Here is a 12,500-nt window from a genome sequence, read left to right on the forward strand (position 1 = left end):
CACAGAGCCAGGAGTCAGCCCTGAGCACAGAGCCAGGAGTCAGCCCTGAGCACCGCCGGGTGTGGCCCCCAGACCTAAAACCTAACAAAGAGCTTCAAGGCTGAGGTAGGAATGAGCTGCGGTGCCCGTCTGTCACCTGAAGCATGTCTCAGCGGGTCCCGCCCGCGCCCAGCCGTCAGGGCACAGCCCGCCAGCTCTCTCACGTGAAGGAGAGGCAGGAGAACTGGCTCACGCCGCCCCACCTGAAGACGTGCGTGCTGTCCTTAGTCTCATCCCCGCGGTGACCCTGGCAAATGTCACAACAGCTGTTTCCAGATTCAGGTCGCAACAGCTGTCTCCAACTGGGTATAAAAAGAAACAATCCGACAAGCAGCAGCTCCCTGGCTGCCCCCGCGGTCCCAGACACACTGAAAGGGGGAGGGCTTCACGAGGGGGCGGGGGTCCCAGCACCCTGAGCTACCATGAGTGGGGGGCACCCTCTGGGTCCCAGCTGTGCAACAGAGTCCAAATTCCAGGGTGCTGCAAAAGGCAAGGGCAGGCAAAGGGCACGCCGCATCTCCCAGCCCCTCCCCTGCAGCGGGGCTGGGGGGGACCTTCCGCCCACCCTCTCATCTCATCCCCAGGACCCTCATGGGAGCTGAGGAGTCCCATTCTGCAGATGGGGACACTGAGTCCAGGGAAAACAGCCCGATGCACAGTCAGCAAGTCCCGACAGACGGGTACCTAGCTCTGCGGGGGCGCCCAGCCCCTGGCCGGGACTCAGGGGCCAGCCCAGATAGGGCCGGGAGGCTGGAGCGATAGCACAGCGGTCAGGGCGTTTGCCTTGCACGCAGCCGACCAGGGTTCGAACCCCAGCATCCCACAGGGTCCCCCTGAGCACCGCCAGGGGTAATTCCTGAGTGCAGAGCCAGGAGTGACCCCTGTGCATCATCGGGTGTGACCCAAAAAGCCAAAAAACACACTCAAAAACCCATATGGGGTCAGATATGGGGTCGGGACCTCACCCTCTGCCTTCGGTGCCCCTGAGCTGGGGATGTGAGGGGGGGGGGGGGTTGCAGGAATTCAGCGGACGGCGGAGGCGGCGACACCGCCCCCCAGTGTCCGGTGGCGGGAGCTGCAGCTCCCCGGGCCCACGCGGCCGCTCCAAGGACCCGCTTCCCCTTGCGCATCCCCGCGCGCAGCTGCAGCCTGGGGGACCCGCCGAGCCCTGCCCCGGAGCCCACCCAGAACCCGGGGTGGCCCCGGCCCGGCTGCCCACGCAGAGGCCCCGCGCACAGCCGCGGCCGGACCAGCCCTGCCGACGGGGGCCGCGGGCGCGGGGGTCCGGGGTCCGGGATCCGGGGTCCGGGGTCGGGGTCGGGGTCCAGGGTCCGGGGTCGGGGTCCGGGGTCGGGGTCGGTCGGGGTCCGGGGTCCGGGGTCGGGGTCCGGGGTCCGGGGTCCGGGGTCCGGGGTCGGGGTCCGGGGTCCGGGGTCCGGGGTCCGGGGTCCGGGGTCCGGGGTCGGGGTCCGGGGTCCGGGGTCGGAGTCGGGGTCCGGGGTCCGGGGTCGGGGTCCGGGGTCGGGGTCCGGGGCCGCCCGCGCGTCCTTGGGGACGGTGACTCACCCCTCGGCGGGGCGGGGTCGCCGTGTCTGCGCGCGGGTGGGGCGGGGCGCCCCCCGGGGGAGGGAGCAGCATCTCTGCAATAATTGATGCAAGATGTGGGGGGGATGGGGAGCGCCTTTCTGCCTTTCGTCCCGCTACCGAAGAAGACTTTTCTGGAAGTTTCTTGGTACCGGCTCAGGAACCAGAAGTGGACCCAGTTCCCGAGAAGTCCGTGTTCCCAAACAGAATCTGGGGACTCCTCCTCGCCCGCCCCGCCCGCCCCGCCCCCAGCCAGGGCTGGACTCCAGAGGCCGAAGACTCGGTTCCGTGACTGGCTGGAAGTTTCCCTGACCTCTGTTTGCCCCCGTGTCTCCCATCCGAGCCCGTGGGCCGGCCGTCCCCGGGGAGAAGGTTCAGGGAAGTGGACCCCCACCCTCCTCCTCCCCCCAGCACCCTCCCCCCTCCCTCCCCCCCCCACTAAGCCTTCATCTCCCCTTCCCAGCCCATTGGCACAGACCCCACCTGTCTGCTTACAGTAGAGAAATGACTTGCGTTCATTTCACCTGGATGAGAAGGAGAGACGCTCACCCCTCAAAAGTGCCCCTGGACCCCAGACACAGCCCCACAAACTCTGGGTTTGATCTGATTATTGAGATTATGAGTGGTCTGTGTGCGTGTGTGTCTGTGTGTGCGCGTGTGTGTGTGTGTTAACGTCTTAAACACTCGATAGATAGAAAGAAAAAGAAAAGAAAGATTAAGATTCCTTTTTTTTTTTTTTGCAATATGCAAGCTGTCCCGGGTTCCCAGACGAGAGAAGATCCTGGCTGATAAATAGATGGGGACAATAGATAATGTCTATATTAATATCCCTAAGACGGGCCCCGCCGGCAGCTCAGCCGAGACGAGGCGACGGGGTATAAAGAGGCAGCTGCCAGACAAGGGACTCTCTCCCGGTGACAGGCTGAAGCCCCCTCGGCCCCCACCTCACCCCACCCCACCCCACCCCACCCCACCCCACGCCGGCTCCCGTTCCCTCCCCCCGCCCCTCCCCTCCATCTCCTGCCACTCGGCTGGAAAAGGGGCCCCCGACGCTCCTCCTGCTGATGGGACTTGATTAGCAGTCAGGTGGCGCCGTGCTCAGGGGACAAGGCCGCGGATTAATTAAATCACTTCTGCTGGCTAAGTGGCGACACTTTGATTTATAGCAGAACTCACTCAACCAGACAGTGGTTTTTCCCGCGTGCCGAAGGGAGAGGGGCCGGCCGGGCCCTGCTGGGAGGCCGAGGCCTTGGCCAAGTTGAGCCAGAGCGTCCCGGCCTTGGAAGCAGACGCCCCGCGGGGCTGTTCTCTTGGGGGACCTCGGACCCTCGGGCGGAGGAAGGAGCAGGAGCACGCGGAGGGCCTGGAGGGTTTAACCCGCAGCTGGGGGTCCTTCTCGGAACACAGGGCGCCTCCCTCCACCCCCTGCAGAGAAGTGGGCCTGGGGGTATTGCAAACCATAATGCCCCCAGAGAGAGAGAGAGAAGAAAAGTGTCTGCCGTGGGGGCAGGCTGGGGGTGGAGGGGGGCAGGAGGGAACCTGGGCACGCTGGTGGGGGGGATGTGTACGGTGAAGGGACGGCGTTGGAACACTGTGTGACTGAAACCCAATCAGGGACGGCTTTGTGACTGTGTAGCTCATGGCGGTTTAATTAGAAAAAAAAGATGGAAGGAAGGAGGGAGGGAAGGAGGGAAGGAAGAAAAGAGGGAAGGAGAGAAGGAAGGAAGGAAGAAAGGAAGGAAGGAAGGAAGGAAGGAAGGAAGGAAGGAAGGAAGGAAGGAAGGAAGGAAGGAAGGAAGGAGGAGGGAGGAGGGAGGGAGGGAGGGAAGGAAGGAAGGAAGGAAGGAAGGAAGGAAGAAGGAAGGAAGGAAGGAAGGAAGGAAGGAAGGAAGGAGGAAAGGAAAGAGGGAGGGAAGGAGGGAGGAGGGGGAAAGGAGGGAGGGAAGGAGGAAGGAAGGAGGGAGGGAAGGAGGGAGGGAGGGAAGGAGGGAGGGAAGGAGGGAGGGAGGAGGGAGGGAGGGAAGGAAGGAGGGAAGGAAGGAGGGAGGGAGGGAGGGAAGGAAGGAAGGAAGGAAGAAGGAAGGAAGGAAGGAAGGAAGGAAGGAAGGAAGGAAGGAAGGAAGGAGGGAGGGAGGGAGAGAAGGAGGGAAGGAGGAGGGAAGGAGGGAAGGAGGGAGGGAAGGAGGGAAGGAGGGGGGAAGGAGGGAAGGAAGGAGGGAAGGCGGGAAGGGTCCTGTGCTGGAGAGAAAGTGTGGACAGCTGGCTGGGCGCTTGCCTGCACACGGCAGACCCAGGTTCCTCCCCTGTGGGTCCCCGAGCCCTCCAGGAACGGCCCCTGAGCACAGAGCCAGGAGCAAATCCAGAGCACAGTCAGAAGTGCCCCCCAAAACAAAGCAAAACAAACACCCCAAGGTCCCCTCAGACATTCTGAGTCGGAATCAATCCGGAAAGCCCCCAGCAGTGAGGGGGACTTGGTGCGAGAGCCAGGCACCCTAAGCCCAACCCCGGCTGTACGCAAACCCCAAGCCCAGCCGGCTGGCAGTCTGGAAGATTCCGAGAACAGCAGCCTTCCCCACCCACCCAGAGCAGGGACCAGGGGCTGTCCAGGCGCCCGGGGAACAGCCCAGCACAGCAGCCACGTGGACACACCTGGCCCAGGCCACGGACCCACGGACCCACAGAGACAGCGTCAACGGTGGGTGTTGGGGGGCTAATGTGTGATGACCTTGAGAGCCGCCCAGGCACCCCAGAGGTCCCCTTGGTTTATTTGACCACCCTGAAAGTCGGGGACAGACACTCTTACTACTTCTGGCACCAGCAAATTTCGGTTCCGTGGGGGCTGAAACCATAGTACAGCGGGGAGGGCGTTCGCCTTGCATGTGGCTGACCCGGTTCGATCCGTGGAGTCCCATAGGGTCCCCCGAGCACCGCCAGGAGTGATTCCTGAGAGCAGAGCCAGGAGGAACCCCTGAGCATCGCCGGGTGTGACCCAAAAAGAAAAAAAATTTCGGTTTGGATCCCCCTACTCCCCACTGTGACACCCTCCCCCACACACACACACACCCATCAGGGCAGCCACATAGCTGAGGCAGAGGTGCAGAGAAGGGACCCCCCAGTCTGGGGCCCTTTGGTTTGGGGGCCCCGGGGGGGTCACCAGAGCTCCCCTCTTCCTCCTCCCGGCTGCAAAGGAAGCAGAGGCCACATCAGCTCGTGAGAGGGCGGAGGGACCCGCATAGCTTTCCATATAAATGAATCCACTCCCATCTATGAAGATGGCTTTTAAAATTCAAATATAATTATTTTTTAAAAGGCATCCTGCGAGCTCCATCTCCTGACAGTGGCACTTCTGGGCCCTGTCACGCTCCAGCGAGGTGCCTGCTGGCAGCCCGCCCAAAGCACTTTGTAACGTGCCCTCCAGATCCGGAGTGAAAACTGATCAAAGATTTGGCAGCGGGCGAAGACAGGGCTGGAACCCGCGCGGGAAGGGGCGGGCCGGGCCATTGTCCCTCTCGGAGGGAACAGCTGCCGGCCGGGGACTCGGGGCCGCGCGCGCGGCTCGCAGTAGCCGCTGAAAGTACTCCAGGGGCCCCCACCTTGCGCCTGGCAAGGGGCTTGGGCGGCCAGACCGTCCCTGCCCGCCGCCCACCGAGGGCCAGAGTGGCCCCCGGGTCCAGCCAGCCGGTCCCCTGGAGCCGCCCTCGGCTCCGCGGCGCCCTCTGCTGGCGAGCGCCGAGAAGGGCGACTCCCCGGATGCGGCTGCCCCAGGAGCATCCCGCGGGGAGATGCGAGTGGTACCCAAGATGCGGGACTGAGACTCTGTGTGTGTGTGGCGGGGGGGGGGGGGGGAGGCAGGTTACTCAAGCTCTTAGGAATCTTTGTCCCGCTGGGGGTGCGGTGCAGACAAGCGGGGGTCACCTTTGACGTCTGGGTGCCCGGTGCAGGCGCGGGGCTCACAGTGTCCCTCTGCGGACTTGCCCCTCGGAGGGATGCCGGGAGCGGGGCAGAGGAAACTGCCTGGGCAGGGCTGTGGCGCGTCCTGCGGGGGCCAAGGTCGGGACACGCCCTCTGGGTTCCTGCAGTCTTTTGTTTGGTGGGTGGTGGTGTGAGTTGCACCCCACCCAGAGGAAACAGATACGTGTCTAGGTTCCTTGGGGGATGGAGTCGGGGGTGGGGGTCGCGCCGTCAGCTTCCAACGCCCCACTGGACCCCAAATCAGAATGGTGGCCGGGACTCGCCTTGGTGGCACCAGAAAGTGGTCCCCCACCCATCCATCCACCCGGCCTCCGTCTCCGTCTCCTAGGAGGGTGGGGAGGAGCACCCCCCCCCCGCCCCGCCATGAATATATGCATGCGTCTCTCCTGCTAATCACGGGAGCGCATTTTCAGGAGAGGTGAGCGGAGGGATTAGCGGCAGGACTCCCATTAGCGCGAACTTTATTTCAGTAATGAGGTGCCAGCGCCTAGAACAATCACTGTGGCTAATACAGTGTAATCACAGTGATGAGATGCGCTTGCTGGGAGGGGGCTGGGGGGCTGGGAGCGGAGGGGGAGGGGGGAGAGGGGGCAGGCAGCGGAACCCTTTGGTGAGAGCCAGATAAGGAGGTGAGGCATAAGAGAGCACTCCTGGGTGAGCAGGGGAATCCCCCCCACGTGCACGCGCGCGCGCACGCACGCACGCACACACACACACACACACACTCTGCCTCTCTCCCTCCCCTGCAGATGCACAGTTGCCCCCACCCCCGCTGCAGAGACCCGCAGACGGAGAGTCAGGAAAGTGTCCAGCCAGCCCCGAGACAGCAGCCACTGGGAAAAGCCCCACCATGACCCTTTGCCCCTCTCTGGACCTGAAGGAGGGTGAGAGAGGGAGGGCGGGAAAGTGATTGAGCACAGCGGGGGGCCCAACCGGTGATGCTGGACGCCCCCGGGCCCCCCACACCCACCAGGTCCCCCTGCGGGGCCAGTCCAGCGAGCACTGAAGGGAAGAGCATGGAGCCGCCTCCATAACCGCCTCAGACACCGAGGTCGGCGTGTCCCCGGGTCTCCCCCAACCTCAGTGGCCGGGGGCTCCTCACAGGACTGACCCCCAGCACCTGACCGCTCCCGGGGGGCCAGGGGACACCCCGCTCCAGCCCCGCCCTGTCCCTTACACACTTCCTGGGCAGGCTCTCACGAGCTCCCGGCCCTGCTCCCGGGGCCAGGCCCGGTGACCCTCCCGGCTGGGTGCTGGGGGTCAGATCCGGGCCCCCCACGTGCGAGGAGGCGTGCGGGCAGCGGGCCGCTCTCTCCCGGCCTCGCGCTCTCTCTCTGGAGAACTCGCGGCGAGGACCACCCGACCCACCCCCACGACAGAGCCTCTGGCGAGGGAGAGCAGGGTGCCAAGGGGAGGGGTGGCCAGGCAGACGGACAGACGGACTTCCAGAGACAGCGGAGGGCTGCCCAGCCCGAGATGCAGAGACGTGTCTCTCCAGGGGGGGCGCAGGGCAGCGGGGCAGAGACAGGGCGGGCGGGGGCGGAGGAGCCTGCTGGGAGCGTCTGGGGTGCGCCCTGGGAAACGGGGGGCGGGGGGTTTCAGTGCAATGGATCTGGGGCTGCCGGCCAGACAGTGAGCGCCAGGGGCCACTGTAGGCCGCGAGGGTCATCTGGGCAGGTGTCCGGGTGAGGCGGGGCCCCGGGCGTGGTCCATCCCGGCCCAGGGAAAGAGTGTGGGGACAGGGGGCAGAGAGGGGGCGTGGAGACACTTCCCCCAGCGAGCCGTCGAAGGCGACTCCCCCCAAGGGGTTCCGGCTGCTCCTCCCCACCCAGGGGCCCTGCTGCCTGGCACACACAGCCCCCCCGCAGCCCCCGCCCACCCAGGGGGACTCGGGGACAGCGCCAGGCGCTGAAGGGCTGCATGAGGTGCATCTCACTCGCTTCTGAGGGTGTCGCTGAGTTCTGCTGCTGTCACCACTGCCTCTGCGTGAAACATGAGCACTGGGCAGTTAGTCATTTCCATCTGGTCAGCACCACAGGGCCACAGAACACAGAGACACAGAGACATGGAGACACAGTGACATGGAGACACAGAGATAGAGACACGGAGACACAGAGACACGGAGACACAGAGACATGGAGACATGGAGATAGAGACACGGAGACATAGAGACACAGAGACACGGAAACACCGAGACATGGAGACATGGAGATACAGAGATAGAGACATGGAGAAACAGAGACACGGAGACACGGAGACACAGAGACATGGAGACACAGAGACACAGAGACATGGAGACACAGACACAGAGACACAGAGACACAGAGACACACATCCATGAAGCCGCAGAGCCCAGAGCACAGCAGAGACTCCAAGTAGGCGTGGCGGTTCCTGCTCTGAGGCTCTCCCGGCGCTTCCCCCCGGGGCTTCTCGGCTCCTTCCCACAGCCGAGAGGACAGGACGGAGCTGCAGGTTCCCTCCCTGGGAAACAGCAGGAAGGCTGAGGCAGGGGCGTCGGGAGACACGTCCCTCTCTCTCCCCGCAGAGACTGGGAGGCCGGTGCAGGTGCGCTCTGGGCTCCTGGAGGGAAACAGCCGCGTCCACGCGTGGGAGGCCGCCTTGGCCGGCAGGCGGCGTGCGGGACCTTTGGCTCCTGTTGTTGTTCGGGGCCACAGCCCAGCTATGCTCGGGCTCACTCCTGGCTCTGCACTCAGGGGTCACTCCCAGCAGGCTCAGGGGACCCTGTGGGATGCTGGGGATCGAACCCAGGTTCACTGCGTGCAAGGCGAGCACCCGCCCCATGACATGACTGGCCCAGCACGCACCTGCCTTTTTATTTATTTATTTATTTATTTATTTGCATTTTGGGTCACACCCAGTGATGCTCTGGGGTCCCTCCTGGCTCTGCACTCAGGAATTACTCCTGGCGGTGCTCGGGGGACCCTACGGGATGCCGGGATTGAACCCGGGTCAGCTGCGTGAAGGCCAACGCCCTCCCTGCTGTGCTATCACTCCAGTCCCTGGCACACTCCTCCTTAAAGGGGCTGCAGGCAGAGCGAGCCCAGGCTGGTGGGGAGCAGAAATGAGGTCCCCAGCCCAGTGACCCCCCCCGACTTTCCACCGGGAAACGACACAGCAGGGCGGGAGAGGTAGCTCAGGGGGCTGCGGGCTGGCCCGGAGGTGGGAGGCCCGGGTTTGAGCCCTGGCACTGCCTACCCGCACCCCAAGCGCTTCTGGGAGTGACCCCCCCCCCGACCCTGGCACCAGGTGTGGCCCAGGCGTCTGACAGCTGCCAGAGCCAGGCAGCCCTCCGCGAGGCCCAGGGGCCCACGAGCTGCTCGTGCTCCCGTTCGTGGGAAACAGGAGGAGGGCCCGGCCAGCCACGTCTCCCCCGGCCCCCTTCTCCCCCTCAGCAACGGGGGATGGTGCCCGGGAGCCCGGGGCAGCCGTCTGGACTGGACACAGCAGGACCTGGCGAGGAGAACGGGGCAGGTCGCAACTGACGTCCCGTCCGTCTCTCTTCCCTCATCTCAGGTAGCCCCTAGCCTTGGGCCGAGGGTCCGTCTCTGGTTAGCTCCCTCCCTGCCCCCTCCCCGTCATCAGCACCCTCCCGCGATGCCTGAGACCCACAGGTGCCGGCTGGGGCGCGTGCATGGTCTCCGGTGGGGCCCGTGGGGGGCCAGGCATCGGGACGCAGAGCCCCCACCTCAGGCCTGTGCTCTCAAGGGCGTGCTGGGGACAGACGGCGGCTGAGGTGCCCGCTCAGGCCCGCTGCAGTGCTCACGCTGGGCTGACCGGGGTAATCACTCCCTGTCGGGGGCTCCCACGGCCTTTCAACTTTCACTGACTGTCACTGACCCCTTTTTATTATTATTATTGTTATTATTGAGTATCCGTGAGATCCGTGAGACGTTACTGGTGCCCACTCGCACAAATCGATGAGCAACGGGATGACAGTGACACAGTGATAGAGTGATCCGTGAGACAGACCCTGATGAAGCTGCTCACGGTCAGGTTTCAGCCACACAAGGATCCAGCACCCGTCCCTCCGCCAGTGTCCATTTCCTGGCACCTGTATCCCCAGGTTCCCTCCCAGCACCCCCAGCACCCCCACCCCAGCAGCCTGCCTCCTGTATGGCTGGCACTTTTCTTCTCTCTCCCTCTCCCTCTCCCTCTCTCTCTCTCTCTCTCTCTCTCTCTCTCTCTCTCTCTCTCTCTCTCTCTCTCTCTCTCTCTCTCTCTCCCCTTTTGTGCACTATGGTTTGCAATAAAGGTACTAAGAGATCATCGTGTTTCCTCAGGGCATTGAGTATTTTTATCGTGAGGGAGCAGCTTTTTAAACTGGGTGGGTGGGGCTGGAGCGATAGCACAGTGGGGAGGGCATTTGCCTTGCACACGGCCAACCCGGGTTCAATTCCCAGCATCCCATAGGGTCCCCCAAGCACCGCCAGGAGTAATTCCTGAGTGTAGAGCCAGGAGGAACCCCTGTGCATCGCCAGGTGTGACCCAAAAAGAAAAAAAAAAACATACAAATAAACTGGGTGGCATGACTGACTGCCATGTAGACATGACTGCCAAGGCTTCCGGAAGTACGAGGAGGTGGGGGGAGATAGTCCATCCCTGAGAAAGCCTGGAGATTTCAGTCACAAACCAGAGTTTTCAGCAGATTATATCTCGGTGGGGCGACCACCCTTAGAGTCCCTCTGGAGGAGATGGGCTCCAGCTTCCCTCCCCACCCCGAGCAGAGCTCCCGGCAGCCAAAGACCTCCGGAGCCCAGCCACAGCCATGCTCAAGGCCCCTCTCCACATGTTTGGATGAGCCTCATGAATGAAGGAACCTGAAGAGGAACCCAGGTGTGTGGGACCAGGGGCTGAGACCTCCAAGGCTGCTTGGATTGGGACTGGGCCTCCTCCGCCCAGATCTCCCATCTCCCAGTAGTTAGGCAGTCACACCCAGGGCCTGCCCCCTGCACCGTGTAATCCTGTCAACGGCCAGCAGAAGCTGGCTTTTAGCCTACTTCTCCCTCTGGGATATCTTTTAGCCTACTTCTCCCTCTGGGAGAACCTGGCAAACTACTGGGAGTTTCCTGCCCTCATGGGAGAGCCTGGCAAGGTCCCCATGGTGTATTCATATGCCAAAACCAGTAACAATGCTGGGTCTCATTCCCCTGACCCTGATAGAGCCTCCAATATGGCATCGTTGGAAGGACGAGTAGAGAGAGGCTGCTAAAATCTCAGGGCTTGGACGAATGGAGACGTTACTGAGACCGCTTGAAAAATTCGACAATCAACAGGATGATGATGATGACGATGATGATGATGATGATGATGATGATGATGATGATGATGATGATGATGATGATGATATCTTGGTGAGGTCCATCCCGAGACAGCCCGGGGCACGGCAGCGATTCTGGTTTGTGGAAGCAAGTGGCTGCCGGGGTCTCTGCTTGGGCGGGCACCAGCTGACCCGCCCCCACCCCTCTCCAGTTTACCCCAGTCTGTTCAGCCTCCCGGGAGTCCGAGGTTAACTGCAGTTTTTTATCTGTTTTGAGATTTACTTACGGGCTCTGAAGCAAGGCCGGCAGAAGAGCCCCCGTGGTGGCGCTGGAGTTGGTTCGTGCCACTGACCCTTTGTGTGATGCTAGTCCACAGCTGCCGTGCCGTGGGGCTGCAAGAACTGCTAGCATCATGTGTGGGACGCGGGGGAACTGCACTTTCCCGGCACCGCCAGCAGATGGCGACCTGGTCCTGCCAGGTTGCAGGAGGGCAAGGCGCGTTCCAGGGCGGACGGGAGCCACCTGGCGTGCTCTGGGAATTGGTGAGTGGGTGGATTGCCTCTCAGGGGTCTGAGCACCCCTAAACACAACTGGGGGGTTAAATAACAGAGTTCGGGTAAAGTGCAGAGACGACAGAGCTGACCAGTCACCTGAGGTCTGATTCCGATGTCGCCAGCATCAAGGACACGGGGTGGGGGGTGGGCGGGGGTTAAAACTTGAACTGTAAATCCTCTCCCCTTGTGCTTTCTGTTTGTGTTGAAAGCAACTGTTTGTGCTTTCAACAACTGAGTTGAAATCAGACAATCATCCCCTTGTGTCACATCCACTCCAAGGACTGTAAGTGTTCGTGGAAAAATCAAGAGGTAAGAGAAACAGGGGCTGGAGAGATGGGACAGCGGGGAGGGCGCCCGCCTTGCACGCAGCCAAGCCGGCTCAACCCCCAGCACCCCACTGGGTCCCCTGAGCCCCTCCAGGAGTGATCCCTGAGTGCAGAGCCAGGAGTCGGCCCCGAGCACTGCTGGGTGTGGCTCGAAACACAGAGAGAAAGAGACAGAGACAGACAGACAGAGAGAGACAGAGAGGGAGAGAGAGAGGGGAAAGAGGGAGAGAGACAGGAGAGAGAAGAGAAAAAGAGCATATTGGGGAAATTGTCTGCCACGGAGGCAGGGCGAGGACTGGGATGGGATAATACCGGGGACACGGGGGTGGAGGGTGTGCACTGGTGGAGGGTTGGTGTTCGATCATTGTACAGCTGAATCCCGAACATGAAAGCTTTGTAACTGTTTCTCATGGTGATTCAATTTTTTAAAAAAGTAATGTGGCGTTCATGCCCAATTCAATCAGTTTAATCAATGGCTGAATAAATAGCAGTACTCCTACATTAAAAAAAAAAACAAGAGAGAGAAGAGAGAGGCGAGAGGAGAGGAGGGAGAGAGAGAAAGACTGAGAGTGAGCGATCGAGAGAGAAAGGGAGAGAGCAAGAGAGAGAGTGCAGGAGGGAGGGAGAGAGGGGGAGAGGGAGAGGGGGAGAAAGAGGGGGAGAGAGAGAGGGAGAGGGGGAGAGAGAGAGGGAGAGGGGGAGAGAGAGGGAGAGAGAAAGAGGGAGAGAGAGGAGAGAGGGAGAGG

General features: G+C 62.2%; 1 protein-coding gene across 1 annotated transcript in view; it reads right to left on the reverse strand.

Moving 5' to 3' along the window:
* Window positions 1-199: 199 nt before the first annotated feature.
* The window catches only part of LOC129407010 (uncharacterized), a 16,167-nt gene continuing 3,866 nt past the window's right edge, over window positions 200-12,500 (reverse strand). The window contains exons 2-4 of the mRNA XM_055147089.1: window positions 2,137-2,147; window positions 1,290-1,586; window positions 200-286 (exon numbers count right to left, since the gene is read on the reverse strand). Of these exons, the coding sequence (XP_055003064.1) occupies window positions 200-286; window positions 1,290-1,586; window positions 2,137-2,147 (395 nt within the window). The remainder of the gene's footprint in view (window positions 287-1,289; window positions 1,587-2,136; window positions 2,148-12,500) is intronic.

Source organism: Sorex araneus, chromosome 9, assembly GCF_027595985.1.
Source record: "Sorex araneus isolate mSorAra2 chromosome 9, mSorAra2.pri, whole genome shotgun sequence".
In the NCBI taxonomy this organism is placed as follows: Eukaryota; Metazoa; Chordata; class Mammalia; order Eulipotyphla; family Soricidae; genus Sorex; species Sorex araneus.